Source organism: Panthera uncia, chromosome E1 (genome assembly GCF_023721935.1).
Source record: "Panthera uncia isolate 11264 chromosome E1, Puncia_PCG_1.0, whole genome shotgun sequence".
In the NCBI taxonomy this organism is placed as follows: Eukaryota; Metazoa; Chordata; class Mammalia; order Carnivora; family Felidae; genus Panthera; species Panthera uncia.
Genome location: NC_064814.1, coordinates 25,509,902 through 25,525,024, shown reverse-complemented (window position 1 = coordinate 25,525,024; position 15,123 = coordinate 25,509,902). Strand labels below are relative to the sequence as shown.

The following is a 15,123-nucleotide window of genomic DNA, read 5'->3' as shown; positions in this document are numbered from 1 at the left end:
TTTAAAGGAATAAGAGGATTAGGACAGACTTCTAATTCGAGGATTATTCATAAGCCAGGTCTGTCTGTTAATAATGTGAATGGTCAATTGAAAATTTTCACAACACAGAAGAAAGAGAAACCATTTTTAAGTTACCAGGTATAGATTCATACCAGTTAATAGTTAGAAGAGCCTAAATATTTTCTGTCACTGTTTTTCAAATCACTTAGAAAAAATGCCTTCAGGTTAAGAAAAGGCTTTATTAGTGCCTTTCCTGGGCTTTGTGATTGGCAGTGAATGTTAATATTCTGAGAATTTGAATAATATTGTAATAAGTCACTTTTTCCACTTTAATTTTTTCTTGTCATTAGGCAATCTCTTCTGTGTTATTTTTACAATTATTAAAATAGAAAACTGATTATTTGTATTTTTGTTGAAGGCACATTTTTAATAAGGCGGCTTTAGGAGTTTTATATCTCCTGATTTAAAAAAATGGCAAAATAAGGAGTGCCTGGGTGGGCTCAGTCACTTAAGTGTCTGACTCTTGATTTCAGCTCAGGTCATGTTCTCACAGTGCATGAGATGGAGCCCCACGTCCCTAGCGCAGAGCCTGCTTGGGATTTTCTCTCTCTCTCAAAAATAAATAAATAAACTTTACCCCCCCCCCCAAAAAAAAAAGGAATACATTATACAGAAAGTTTGTTGTTTTTTTTTTTAAGTCACCTTTGGGGCATTTGAATGGCTCAGTTGGTTGAAAGTTCCAGTTCTTGATTTCAACTCAGGTCATGATCCCAGAGTTGTGGGATTGAGCCCCACGTCAGGCTCCACGCAGAACTTGGAGCCTGCTTAAGAGTCTCTCTCTCTCTTTTTCCCCTCTCCCCCTCCCCCCAATAAAAAATAATAAAAAACTAAAAAATATTTTAAATAGCTACTTTTTAAGTTCATTTAGCTTAAATCTACTTCTTTGCAATATTAAGAACCTCTATATGTTTAATAAATTTTATACAAGGGTTTCTTTTTTAAGAGCCTGTATCTGAGAGGGAAAGTAGAAAATTAAGCACAGGATAATTGATGCAAACACTAGCATTTTATTACTTCTGCTTCATTAAGTAATATCCTATGTGGTCTTCAGATCTGTTTTGTGTTTCATTGTCTGTATTTGGACTCTCTCATTTCTGTAGTCTAGTGTTGTCTATTGAGAAGCTTAAGGTTATAGTTTATAATTAATATCCAGAGCTAAAGTTTCAGAGAAAATTAATGTTATGACTAACGGTGAAGGGATTTATGGTGATTTAGCTTAGAGAACAGAATAAAAAATGATTTGATTACTTCAAACATATAAAGGTATAGGTAAAGAAGATACCAAGTTGTTTTTCTGTAATTTTGGAAGGTTAAATTAGAGAAAATATATTTGTTGGTTTTGGTTGATCATGAGGAAGTATTTCTTAACCTTGAAGATAAGGTGATACATAGGAATGTGTGCTAGGGGAAAGCATGGACTCTTCCTACATAGAGACTTTAGGTAGGAGAGTAGCCACCTTTCGGACGTGGATGGATTAGGTAACATCTTCAAGACAGAGACTAGGTCAGATCTCTACCATGGAGATTCTTTGAAGTTACTCTACTCTGTTTTTAGGATAGGATCATCAATTCATGAAAATTCTTTAGCATTTCATGTTGTCATTGATTAATAACATCTATCTGTCTGAAAGTCTTTTGAATTTTAGAGACACGGTGTAGGACGTAGTTGGCAGAGGAGAGGCTTTTATTACTGTTTTGGTGTGGTTGTCTGAGATTTGTTTTCTCTTAAGTCAGCATTTGATTCTTGCTTTCCTGTTGAGACTTCCGATGCTCAATTGTTCAAGGAAAGGCTTCTGAAAGACCATTGCCAATCTTTTGAGGCCAAATAACCATTGGATTATCTGCCTTCCATGAATAGTAAGCACTGATGATTCCTTTTGAGAAGGCAAATAATGAGTTGGATACGGCATTCTAGCAGGTCTGTTTCTCTTTCTTCCCCCCATAGGCCTATCAGCAGTCTGATGGGGCAGAAGACAACAGAGATGGAAGGTGTTCCAAACTTGGCAAAGGCCATCAATCTAAGGAGGTAAGCTCTGATTTTGAGCAGGCAGAGCAGGTGGCTCTTCCTGCCTTAATCATGTCGTCTTGCTCTTTGGAAAGATGGATAGAAAGAAAGAGCATTCAAAACAAGGCTGAATTATCTCTATTAGCTATTAAAAGGGGAAATTTTTGGATTAGTCTTTTGATTCTTCTATTTTCTTGCCCTCTCCCCCCTTTTCTTTTTAGATGTCCTGATTCATTTGATTTGTTTGTTCTTCAGAATAGTACCAGTTTTTTAAAAAATGGCAGATTAGTTTATTTGTTGCTTTAGGGTACGAAGGATGAGCAGAATCTTGTTTATTTCCTCTTAATCTCAGGTTGTGACTAGTTTGATGAATAAAATGACAAGGCTTTAGGATTTTTCCTGGGATAATTGTCACATTTGGGTACACATGGGAACTATGAAACAAGAAAAGATCTTTTACTACACCTCAGATATAATGCAGCAATAATGGACCGAGGTGAACTTCATGGTACCTGAGGCTTTCAGGGGTGTCCGCCATCCTTGCCCAGCCGGGCCTTTCTCTCCTGCTTTTCCCGGTCCATCCCGCTTCCCTTTTCTTTCCCCTTTACTGATTATTTAATGGCATTCAGGACTTTGAAGAGATGGTTCTTCCCAGCATTTTTAAAAGTACTTCTCTGTTAAACACCATTCTATCTCATGTGGCCTAGGCCTCGAGAAAATGGAGTCCATTGACTATGCTGTGCCGAGTATTTGAAGTATTTTCAAAAGAGTGAGAGGTTCTGAATTTGTATTACCTGATCTTGGTGGTTAACTCATATACCTAAAAAAATAATACTAATATTTTGAATTACAGGAGAGGTAAAGAAAACATGAAATACAGTCGTAGATAGTTTCTACCAAGGTACTTTGCTGGAGGTTTTAGGTTGGAGAAAATCATCACCTTTAGAAAAACGTCCAGAAAATCATCCAAAATAACAAATTCATAAACTGTTTAAAATCACCATGGGGTAACATACCTTCGATGATTTAGAACGTTTAAGAGAATTTAGATTTAATGAGTGTTTATAAGCTGATTTATGGGTTAAAGTAACTGTAGTTGCTATAGTAACCAAGCCACAAAATACATATGTAATGACTCCAATGTTATGTTATTTCTTGTTCATGTGAAGTTTAAAACAGATGTTTCCAGTAGAGATGCAGGCTCTTTCCAACTTCTGGCTCCCAAGTTCATCATACTCGCTTGCAGTAAGGTAGAGGAGAGGGGAAAGGGAATGGACAGTTGTGTGTGGAAGGTTTCTTTTGGACCAGGCCTCAGGAGTGGCGCACAACAGCATTTGCATCTACTTCAGTGGCTGTAACTCAGTCAGGAGCTAACTGTAGAGGCGGGGGCATGCCAGCAAGCAGGGTGTCTAAGAGAAAGAGGAAATTGATTAGTATCTGGCCAGTCTTTGCCTCAGCTTAAGAGCTTTAGTAGGTGGCGCATGACTTTGCTCAAGTGTTGAGGCAAGAGAGTGAATGTACCTACAGCTTAGCGATCATCTGCCTGTTCTTTCTACTTGTGATTTATCTGAGGAAGGAGAGATGGCAAATTTTAATGAAAATATAGTATTTATAATTTGTGCTCTTATATAATCTGATTTTTAAAAAGTTATTAATTTATTGTTTCTGAGAGAGAGAGAGAGAGAGAGAAGACACAAGACACAAGCAGGGGCGGGACAGAGAGAGGGAAACACAGAATCTGAAGCAGGCTCCAAGTTCTGGGCTGTCAGCACAGAGCCTGGCGTGGGGCTCTGCGAGATCACGACCTGAGCCGAAGTCAGACACTTAACCAACTGAGCCCCCGAAATCTGAGTTTTAAATAACTTCAGTGTTATTCTGGCTTAATTTTTATTATCACTTTAAAATTCTTCGCTGCATTTTCATTTACTCAACAAACATTTACTAAGTGTTGAGATTTTCTTTTGTTCTCTTATCATTTGACTTCCTGTCTTTTCCTTTAAAAAATAGGTTACTACTCAATTATGTCATTTTCTGCTGCTTGTGTTAGGAATAGGTTTTGAATGACATCTTGTCACTTTAAAAAAATATATAATTCGCAAGGTGCCTGGCTGGCTCAACTGGTGGAGCTTGCAACTGTTAATCTCAGGGTCTTGAGTTCAAGCCCCATGCTGGGTGTGGAGCCTGCTTAAAAAAAAAAAAAAAAAAAAAAAAAAAAAAATATATATATATATATATAATTCACATACTGTTCAATCCACCTTTTTAAGAGTGTACAAATCAGGGGTTTTTAGTATATTCACAAGGTTGTACAGCCACCACAAGCACCTTAATTCTACATCACTTTCGCCATTCCACATAGAAACCCATACCTATGGTACCTGCTCCTCGTGCCCTTCCTCCCCCAGCCCCTGGCAGCCACTAATCTGTTTTCTGTTTCTATGGATTTGCCTATTCTGGACATCTCATGTAGGCGGAATCATACAGAATGTGGTCTTTTGTAACTGGCTTCTTTCCCCTGGCAGAAGGCTCATCCGTGTTGGAGTGTGTATCAGTAGTACTTCATTCCGTCTCAGGGCTGAATGATATTCCATTATGGGGACCTACCTTTGTGGACCCCTCCCCTTTCCCCCTGCCTTTTAATTGCCTGTGAATCCGCTAGTCTCAGAACCAGAAAAGAAACCAAACTCTAACTTGGCCATCTGAAAGCCTATGTAGTTTTGCAGAGTTGAGGATAATGAACAACCCCTTTGGGAAGATATCCCTTGGGATTCCGATATCCTGGCTTGTTTAGTTCTGAGTTCATGCATGAGAAAGTGGATAACTTAACGTATGAACCATCTTTGTAATGGTGTGGCTGTCTACTACTTAATAGGTAATGTATTTTGGTGTTTTGTTTTGATATATATAATTAGCTGTCAATGATACATTCTGGATATAATGATATAAAGTAACAAATTTAAGTTTTCTGCTTAATCATAATGGGATACAGAAACAAATTACTTAAGAACCTCAAGTAAATAGACTGAGATGAATAGACTATAATTTATTCTTACACTGGAGTAGAGAGGAGGGTGAAAGTGGACGGTACTTAGGCTAGAGACGCTGATTATCATTTCTACAGGTTTAAATCTATCTTATGCAGACATTCTAACCATGAGATAATTTGCCTGTTTTTGTTTTAAAACTCAAGGTGGAGGGGCGCCTGGGTGGCTCAGTTGGTTAAGCATCTGACTCTTGGTTTCGGCTCAAGTCATGATCTCGCGGTTCGTGGGTTCAAGCCTCACGTCGAGCTCCTTGCTGATAGTGCAGAGCCTGCTTGGGATTTCTGTGTCCTCCTCCTCCTCCTCCTCCTCCTCCTCCTCCTCCTCCTCTTCCTCCTCCTCTTCCTCCTCCTCCTCCTTCTTCTTCTTTCTTTTTTAAATTAATTAATTTATTTTTAAGAGAGAGAAAGAGAGAGTGTGAGTGGGGCAGGGGCTGAGAGAGAGGGGGACAGAGGATCTGAAGCAGGCTCTGTGCTGATAGCAGAGAGCCCAATGTGGGGCTTGAACCCATGAACGTGAGATTATGACCTGAGCTGAAGGCAGACACTTAACCGACTGAGACACCCAGGCGCCCCTCTCTGTCCCTCTCCTGCCTGCTCTCTCTCTCTCTCTCTCTCTCTCTCTGTCTCAAGATAAATATAAAATTAAAAAATAATAAAATAAATTTAAAAAATAGGGAAATGAGAGATCAAGCCCTGAAAAGATACCGAGGAACCCCAAATGCGTATTACAGAATAAAAGAAGCCAATGTGAAAAGGCTACATACCGTGTGATTCCAGCTCTGTGGAGATTCTGGAAAAGGTAAAACTATGGAGACAGTAAAAAAGATCAGTTGCTGCTAAGGTTAAAGGAGAGGGATGAATAGGTGGAGCACAGGAATTTTAAGGCAGTTAAACTATTTTTATGAAACTATAGTGGTGGTTACATGTCATATATATTTGTCCAAATCTGTAGAATATTCCACACCAAGAGTAAATCCTAATGTACATTATATATGGACTTTGGGTGATAATGATGTGTCAGTGTAGGTTCATTGACTGTAACGAACATACCACTCTTGTGCAGGATGTGGATAGTGGAGGAGGTTGTGGCAGGCGGGGGAGGTGCTATGTACTTCCCACTCAATTTTGCTGTGAACTTAAAACTGCTATAAAAAATAAAGTTGAGGGGCACCTGGGTGGCTTACTTGGTTAAGTGTCTGAGTCTTGATTTTAGCTTAGGTCATGGTCTTGAGGTTTGTGGGTTCAAGCCCTATGTTGGGCTCTGTGCTGACAGTGCAGAGCCTGCTTGGGATTCTCTCCCTCTCTCTCCGCCCCTCTCCTCTCTAAAATAAATAAGTAAACATTAAAAAAACAATAATAAAGTTGAAAAAAAAAAAGAAAGTTGATTAATAAAAATAACAAACAGGGTAAGGGGCAAGTCATGTGTCACCAAATGTAGTTTGCATGTGCTAAATGCCTTTTTTTTCTTTAATTTTTTGACATTTATTTTTTAGAGAGAGAGAGAGAGAGAGCGAGCGAGCAGGGGAGAGGCAGAGAGAGGGAGACACAGGATCCGAAGCAGGCTCCAGGCTCTGAGCTGTCAGATCTGAGCTGTCAGCACAGTCCAACGTGGGGCTTGAACTCACGAACTGTGAGATCACGACCTGAGCCGAAGTTGGACACCCAACCGACTGAGCCACCCAGATGCCCCTAAATGCCTTTTTTTGTATGATGTATGCTAAGAAAAATAGAAATGGACAATTTCTATGAGATTAGTAAGTATATTTTGAAAGAGGTGGTTAGAAAATGGGTTGATAATCACATGTTATTTTTGAGGCAAAAGTAAGAATGTGATGTCAAATGGAAATCAATTAAGCAGAAACCCGAATGGGCTAGAAAACTGTGGGCGGAGGCTTAAGGAAGTATAGATAGGGATAATCCAAAATGTTTAAGGGAGAGCAAAATGATTAATAGGACTTCTAAGGAATATTTATAGATGAAGCTAAGCCAGTTTCAACAATAGTCATGTTCATTAAGGTAAATGTAGGAAATCTCTGCCAATCATGGTATACTGGGGTTTTATATCTCCTTTCACACGGTCTTGTTAAGTAGTAATACACTGCAACAAAGCCAAACCAACATTGATAACCAAATTGCCATCAAACCAGCGAGGACCTGTTTCTGTAAGCTTTAAGCCCAGCTCTGTCCACATCACTTGTACAAACTTCAAGCTTCTTTCCAAGGTGACGTTGATGCTTCGTTTCCTATATTGCTCTGCTAGGGCTGCCACAACAAAATACCCTAGAAATTTATTTTCTCACTGTTCTGGAGGCCGGAAGTCCAAGATCAAAATGTTGGCAGGTTTGCTCTCTTCTGAGGTCTCTCTCCTTGGCTTGCAGATAGCTGCCTTCTCTCTGTGTCTTCATATGGTCTTTTCTCTTTGCATGTATGGAGAAAAAGAGCTTTTATAAGGATACCAATCCTATTGGATGAGGATTCCACCTTTATTTTTTATTTTAAGATATAGCAATGTACATTCAACACCCTTCCGTTCAGTTCTAGGCGCCACCCCATGTCAGCACATGTATATACAGCGCATTCCTTTTAACAGTACCTTTGCTGAATTTGAAAAACACATGTGTGCCAGGTGCTATTCCTGATACCAGCTCTAATGTACTATCATTATTTGTCGAGTATAAGTAAGGAAACTAAGGCCCAGAGAGATTGATATACTCAAGGTAACATAGCTAGGAAGTAGCAAAGCCACCACGTCATGTCCATCGTATGATTATTATAAATCACATCACCAACCAGCTAATGACAAATTTGGTTCCAATTTGGGAGTTGTTATAAAATGTATTGCATGGAACATCCATTTTCACATCTTTGGGCTTTGCTGTGCTTCTGTAGGGGTAAGTAAGAGTAGTAGTGCTGAGTCAAAGGATATATACATCCCTTATTTTATTAGATATCACCAATATGACCTTCAAGTGGGTGATTCCAATATATTTTCCCATGATGCCCATCTTTTTTCTTTCTTTCTTTTTATAATTCTCCATTCTGGTAACATTTTGCTCATCTCCCTATACTTTTTTTTTTTTTTTTTTTTTAGTTTATTTATTTATTTTGAGAAAGGGAGAGAGAGTGAGAGTGGGGGAGAAGCAGAGAGAGGGAGAGAGAGAGAGAGAGAGAGAGAGAATCTGCACTGTCAACGCAGAGCCTGTTGCGGGGCTTAAACTCAGGAACTGTGAAATCATGACCTGAGCGAAACCAAGAGTTTGACGCTTAACTGAGCCACCCAGGCATTCCTTATATCCCTGTACATTTTATTTATTAAAAAAAAATTTTTTTTTAATGTTTGTTTATTTTTGAGAGAGAGACAGAGACAGAGACAGAGACAGAGCATGAGTGGGGGACGGGCAGAGAGAGAGGGAGACACGGAATCCAAAGCAGGCTCCAAGCTCCAAGCTCTCAGCACGGAGCCCAGTGTGGGGCTTGAACTCACAAATGGTGAGGTCATGACCTGAGCTGAAATTGGATGCTTAACTGACTGAGCAACCCAGGCACCTCTCCTTATACATTTTAATGGAAAATTGGCACAATTTGTTTGTAATGGTTCTGAATAGTCTGTTTAAATCCTCTGCTAGATGTTGAACTCACAGAAGTTGTTGGATAACATAAAGAATAATGAGTATTGAAGTCAAAGAAAATACCTATGTGAGTAGGTGTACATTGTATTTGGAGTAGGGTAGGGTGGGATTGTACACACAGTAAATTAATCAGGTCACTAACTCCTCCCCAAAGGTAACCACTACCCTGACTTCTGACACTTCAGATTAATTTCAGATTAGCTCAGTGTTTCTTTGAACTTTGTATTCTTTGGCTTCTCCTTCTTTCCCTCAGTCTCCTGTGTGTGATATTCGTCCATGATGTGTGCAAATAAGTTCTTCATTCTCAGGGTTGAATAGTATTCCAGTACAGGAATGTTTATCCATTCTGCTGTTGATGGACATTCGGGTTGTTTCCAGGTTTGGATTATTACAAATAATGCTGCTTCGAGCATTGTTTTAAATGCCTTTAGGTTGGGGGTGCCTGGGTGGCTCAGTCAGTTGAGCATCCAACCTAGGGTCAGGTCGTGATTTCATGGTTTTTGGGTTCGAGCCCTGCATCAGGCTGTCTGCTGTCAGCACAGAACCCACTTTGGATCCTCTGTCTCCCTCTCTTTCTGCCCCTCACCTGCATTCTCTCTCTCTCTCAAAAACAAACATTAAAATTTTTTTTTTAAAAATGCCTTATGCATTTCCTGGCAATGAACTTGTTTTGTCATGGGGTTGGCAAATAGACAACTCTATCAAACCTTGCCAAACAGTGTTCAGATTGGGTCTACTGGTTTTTATTCCCACAGCAGTATATGAGAGTCCCACCTTGCTCCTTATTCTTACCAGAAGTCCGTGTATCGTGTTTCTCATTTTAGCTGTTCTGATGGGCGTGCAACAACTGTGTTACATGTTGGTTTTAATATGCACTTCCCTGATGATTAATAAAGTTAGAGCCGTATTTTTCTTGGCGGTTTGATACCTTTCAGCCATAGTGTCTGTGGCTAGGTTCTTTCCATAAGAATGGAGGGAGTTTTTGTTTGAAGCCAAAGGAGCAGTGTCTATACAATTTTCCCCCAAGTGAAATTTTAAAGTAGTCTCCGATATATGAACAGATTAAAAGGAGTATTTCTTGAGAGGCAACGTAGCATGGTAATTAAAAACAGATTCTGGACCCAGACTCCTCCATTAGGAATCTTATAGTTTTGCCATTTACTAACTGTGTGTGACTTCGGACAAGTTGTTTAACCTCTGTTTGCTTCAGTTTTCTCATCTCCAAAATGAACGTAGTATTAATACTTCATCAGAAGGTTCATGTCAGGCTCAAATAAATTTGTGTATAGAAAGCACATAGGACAGTGCATGGTCCGTAATAAGCACTATAAAATGTTAGCTTCTATTAGTAGTGGTGGTGATGCTGATGTCAATCTGTTTTATGAATTCATGTCGAGTGAGCTGATGAAAATAATGAGGCTGTACTGTTGGGCACAAATTTGAACTAGAAGTTTATGGATGATAGTTGAAATTTTACTTCAGACTCAACCTCCAATTTTAGTTTTGTTGCACGATACCAAGAAGATCTTGATAAACGCAGATGAACACTTAAAAATAGATAAGGTTTGGGTCGCCTGGGTGGCTCAGTCAGTCAGTTGTCTGACTCTCGATTTCAGCTCAGGTCATGATCTTACAGTTCATGGGTTCGAGTGCCGCATCGGGCTCTGCACTGACAGTGAGGACCCTGCTTGGGATTTTCTCTCTCCCTCTCTCTTTGCCCCTCCCCCACATGGGCTGTCTCACTTTCTCTCTCACAATAAATAAAAACTTAAAAAAAAAAAAAGATTAAGGTTCACCCAGTAGTCTCAGGTTTAAGGTTTTAGATCAATTTAATTGACCAAAAATAGTAGAAAACATTGACATTTTTTACATTTTTTTACATTTTTTACATTTTTACATTTACATTTACATTTTACATTTTTGAAATTGTAACTAAATATCTATAATTTGCTTGGATTTCCTGTGTGTAAATGAAAATCACAGAAGCAGCACTAAAAATTATTATGGTTTCGGTATCTACTGTGTTATCACAATACCTCTGCATTACAAGTTTGCTTCTCATTGCTTTCAGCCACAGGCCTACAGTTTCTCTAATTAATGACATTTTCAAGATATTCAAACAAAGGTGGCAAGTAAAAACGCACAGACCAGAGATGAGGGTCCTGGCAGCACAAGTTAGGCACTGTTCGGGGTGCGCCGTGTGAACATTCGGTATAGGAAAACATTTCGAGCGTGCACTGTTCTGCTTCGTAGTGGTTACTCAGACAGCCATCTGCCTCGGTCACAGGCCGCGGCTTCCGAGCAGCCTTGCGTGTCTGCAGCTTGCTGACCCTCCCTCACACCAGAACATTTCCAGTTAATCTGTCTTTTAAACAGACTTCAATGAGTATCTTGACAAGCTCCTGTGGCACCAGCTTTATTTTTCCCCATCAGATTGTCCCTCACTGCCCCTTAGCTAGTACGGGCTGCTCTGGGCTGGCCAGTCTCCCCTCTGCCTCGCCACCATCGTGGTTTTGTGTCCCCTTCTCTGTGGTAACGGTGCCCGTACATTCTCATCACCATCTGTCCTGAATACTGGAATTTAATTTCTTTGTGGTCCTGCTTGAACTCCACCTTCTCTCGGAATCAATCCTGGCTGATACCATTATTTCCTATGAAATCCTGTCCTAATATTCTATATCTCAGGATCTAAAACTTTAAAAAAAAAAAAAAAAAAGTATTGTAAAGATGTACTCTGTGAAAACTGCCCCAAATCAGTGCCACGCACAAACTCCAGCAGGGGGAGCTAAATAAAAGAAGATGAGTCCCTGAAATTACGACCTGAAGCAGAAAAAGTACTTGTAAACAATGATGATTTCGCATACTGCTCAGTAGTGGAAAAGAGCTTGAATAATGTTAGAAATCAATGATTTGGGACCACAGAAGTTAAAACTTCTATGAGGGGATTTGTAAAGTACTTTTGAAAGAGGATTCTGTATCATGTTGAAAACTTATGTAAGTGGGATGACTTTATAAACATCTGTATATTAGGAGAAGCAATTTGATGTTTAAATTAAAAAAAAATTTTTTTAACATTTATTTATTGTTGAGAGAGAGAGAGAGACAGAGTGAGAGCGGGGGGGGGGGGGGGGGAAGAGAGAGAGGGTGACACGGAATCTGAAGCAGGCTCCAGGGTCTGAGCACAGAGCCTGACTTGGGGCTTGAACCCACGAACCCATGAGATCATGACCTGAGCCAAAGTTAGATGCTTAACAGACTGAGCCCCCCAGGCACCCCATAGGGGCTTTTTTTTTGTTTTTCCAAAGCCAGTTTATCCCCCGTACCTGAAAGTTTTATTTATCAAGGATGGTGAAATGAGCTTGATTTTGAGAAGCAATGAGTCCTAAAGTTGCTAAGACTTAGGGATAATCTATTCCAGGTTTTAGAGATGGGATTTTCAAGTAAATTTCTTATATTTTGTTCTGATTAAATATATGTATCTTAATTTCAGTTAGCAGACTTGAAGAAAGAGAAGCAGAACTGAAGAAGGAATATAATGCATTACATCAGAGACACACTGAGGTGGGTTTCTGGGTTCTTATCATGCTAATAATTAAATAAAGCCATTAACCTTAGAAGTTATGTCTTGATTTTTCTTTGAAAGTGAGCTGGTATAATTTTGGGCGGATTATGTCCAGAAAACATTAAATTTCCTGTAGTATTTACCTCATTACCAAATGTTGACTTTTATTGTTTTTTGTTTTTTTTTTTAATCTGGAATTAACTTTTCATGTGAATTAGTGTGCCACAGAATAACGCAATTGTTGACAGTTCCAATAGTTGTTTCTTTGGCTGGCTAATATGTGCATAATAAAAAGTCTACATGATGCTAATATGATAGAATTAATTTGTTACCGGTTGGGATATGATGGATTGGTAAATTATTGGTAAGAGTTTCTGTATTTATAATCCAGTATAAAGGACTTATTTGCACTAAGCTCATAACAAATAACATGAACACAAATGGTGTATTAAATCAGAATGACTCTAAAACAGGTTTTCTGCATGAAATTTCATTATTTTAAATTAATAACTTTAGCACATAATCTCTCCAACGCAAATAAGAAAATGTACCCGAGCATTTTTTTTAACCTTTTTATGATTCTCTGTCAGCCTTTCATATGTTGTTGTTGTTACAGTCTCCTTAACATGGAAATGATTTTTGTGTTTCATGGTCAGTCTGGGGTTCACAAGACTCAATAAAATAGACTTTTCATAGACTCAAGCATTGTTGGTTATATGAAAAAAGTAACTCCTCTTTTTTTCCCCTTTCTCATCCAAATCTCTCCCAAGATGCAGATGGTTCCAATTTTCAGCTTCCATTTTTCTTTCACTAGTTTGTGATCTCTTAGCCTGCCCGTGGTGGGAACCTATATTGTTGCTTTTAAGGAAGATAAAACCCCACTGCGTCCAGTTTCATTTGCTTTGGAATAATGTGCTTAATACTTTCTTGAGGAGGGGATGGAATTTCTGACATATGAGGTTTGATTATTACGATTTTAGTTTTTGTAGCCACACATGAAGAATTGACACTCAGTGATGGAGGGAAAAGATTGGCCACAGAGGGCTGGACCCAGAGGGCTGGAACCGTGGAGCCCTGAGAAGACAGGAATAGCTTAAGCAGCAGCCTTTTCAGTGTGTGAAAAATACCCACATTTAATAAGATGACATTTGGTGGATACTAAGACTACTCAAAACCAGTTGATGGGTAATCTTGTTGTTGGTTCTTTTTACACCAGACCAGTGCCTGAACAACCCCCAGTGCTCATCAGTGCTGTAATTAGAAATATGTCTGGGGTGCCTGGCTGGCTCAGGCAGTGAAGCAGCTGACTCTTGATTTCATCTCGGGTAATGATCTTGGGGTTCGTGGAACTGGACCCATGTCGGGTTCTGTGCTGACAGCATGGAGCCTGCTTAGGATTCTCTCTCTGCCCCTCTCCAGCACACATGTGCGCTGTCTCCCTCTCTCTCTCTCACCAAATAAATAAACTTTAAAAAATAGAAATATGTTTGGGGGAATATGTTTATTGCCACAGATAATCGATAGTGATGAATAATGAACAATCATTTTGTTTTCTCGTCGACGTTCTAACCTGTGTAATAATTGAGGATTGTTAAATTGAAGTATGTATAAAATGAATATATGATTTAAAAAAATTACTGTGAAGTGAAATTTCATATTTTTCTCATTTATTTAATAAAAGTGAAGATATGTTCCTACAGAAAAAAGTCTGACATCTTAACTTCTAATGAAAAGATATAATAAGTTTCCTATTTCTCTATTCCTTCAGAGAATGACACTCTAGGAAGAAAAAGAGATCTCAGGAAGATCTTAAATACCAAGTTAGAGTTGGGCCAGTCCAGTGTCTAAGACAGGTTTCACATGTAGTACACAGCTTTCCCCACGGGGTCCCCTCCCTCAATCATAAGCAACTTCTTTTCCTCTGCCCTGATAGGCTCCTCGTATTTTGCTCTGCCCTCAGGAAGGCTTATGTAACACAGATGTAGCTGCTTTGAAATATGGGTCTGTCTGCCTTAGACCACATTTTCCTGTGTTTGCACATCTGTACTAGAAATGCCATTATTAATTTAGCAATTAAAAATAGCTATCGATGCTAATGAACTAGATATCCTGAAGGTAAATTCTGGAGACCTTCGGGGAAAGGAAGTTTGAAGGATTTAACCTTATTTTTTTATTATCACTTGCAACTAAGGTAACCTTTTTATGCTCACATAAAAGAATTGTTTAAATTTAAGGCACTTTTGGGGTGCCTGGGTGGCTCAGTTGATTAAAAGTCTGACTCTTGATTTTGGCTTAGGTGATGATCTCAGGGTTTGTGAGATTGAGCCCCACGTCAGGCTCTGTGCTGACAGTGCAATCCTGCTTGGGATTCTCTCTCTCTCTTTCTCTGCCCCTCCTCTTCTCTCTCTTTCTCTCTCAAATAAACTTAAAAACAAAATAAATAGCACTTTTATCAAATACCTTGTTTTCTGCCTAAGAGAAATCTCCTATGGTTCTTTTTATAACGTGAATAACTGCTCTGTCTAAACAAATCAAAAATTTTGTACCAATTACTGAATATACTTAAAAGAAGATATTGCCTTCAAGAGGGCAGTGGAGGAAATAAAAACATTAAGTAATTGTGAGGCACTTGGGACACATGTGTACATACTCTTACATTAGTTACCCAAAACTTGAACTCTGGTGTTACATCAGGGAGTGTTTAAATGCATTCTTATTTCATCCTGTGGCCAAACTCCCATCATCCACCCCACTTTACAGATTGAAGTTTAGAAAGGGAATATGAAGTGATTTGTTCCAAATTCCATGCTAGTATGTGACTGGA

At 39.1% G+C, this 15,123-nt stretch overlaps 1 protein-coding gene across 3 annotated transcripts in view; it reads left to right on the top strand.

The window, feature by feature from the left end:
- The window catches only part of SPAG9 (sperm associated antigen 9), a 130,775-nt gene that overhangs the window by 39,059 nt on the left and 76,593 nt on the right, over positions 1-15,123 (top strand). For 2 of the 3 annotated variants that reach the window (XM_049637711.1, XM_049637710.1), the window contains exon 3: positions 12,228-12,298. In XM_049637711.1, the coding sequence (XP_049493668.1) occupies positions 12,228-12,298 (71 nt within the window). Of the gene's footprint in view, positions 1-4,350; positions 8,805-12,227; positions 12,299-15,123 lie in introns of those variants that run through there. The other variant, XM_049637712.1, reaches the window with a different exon arrangement.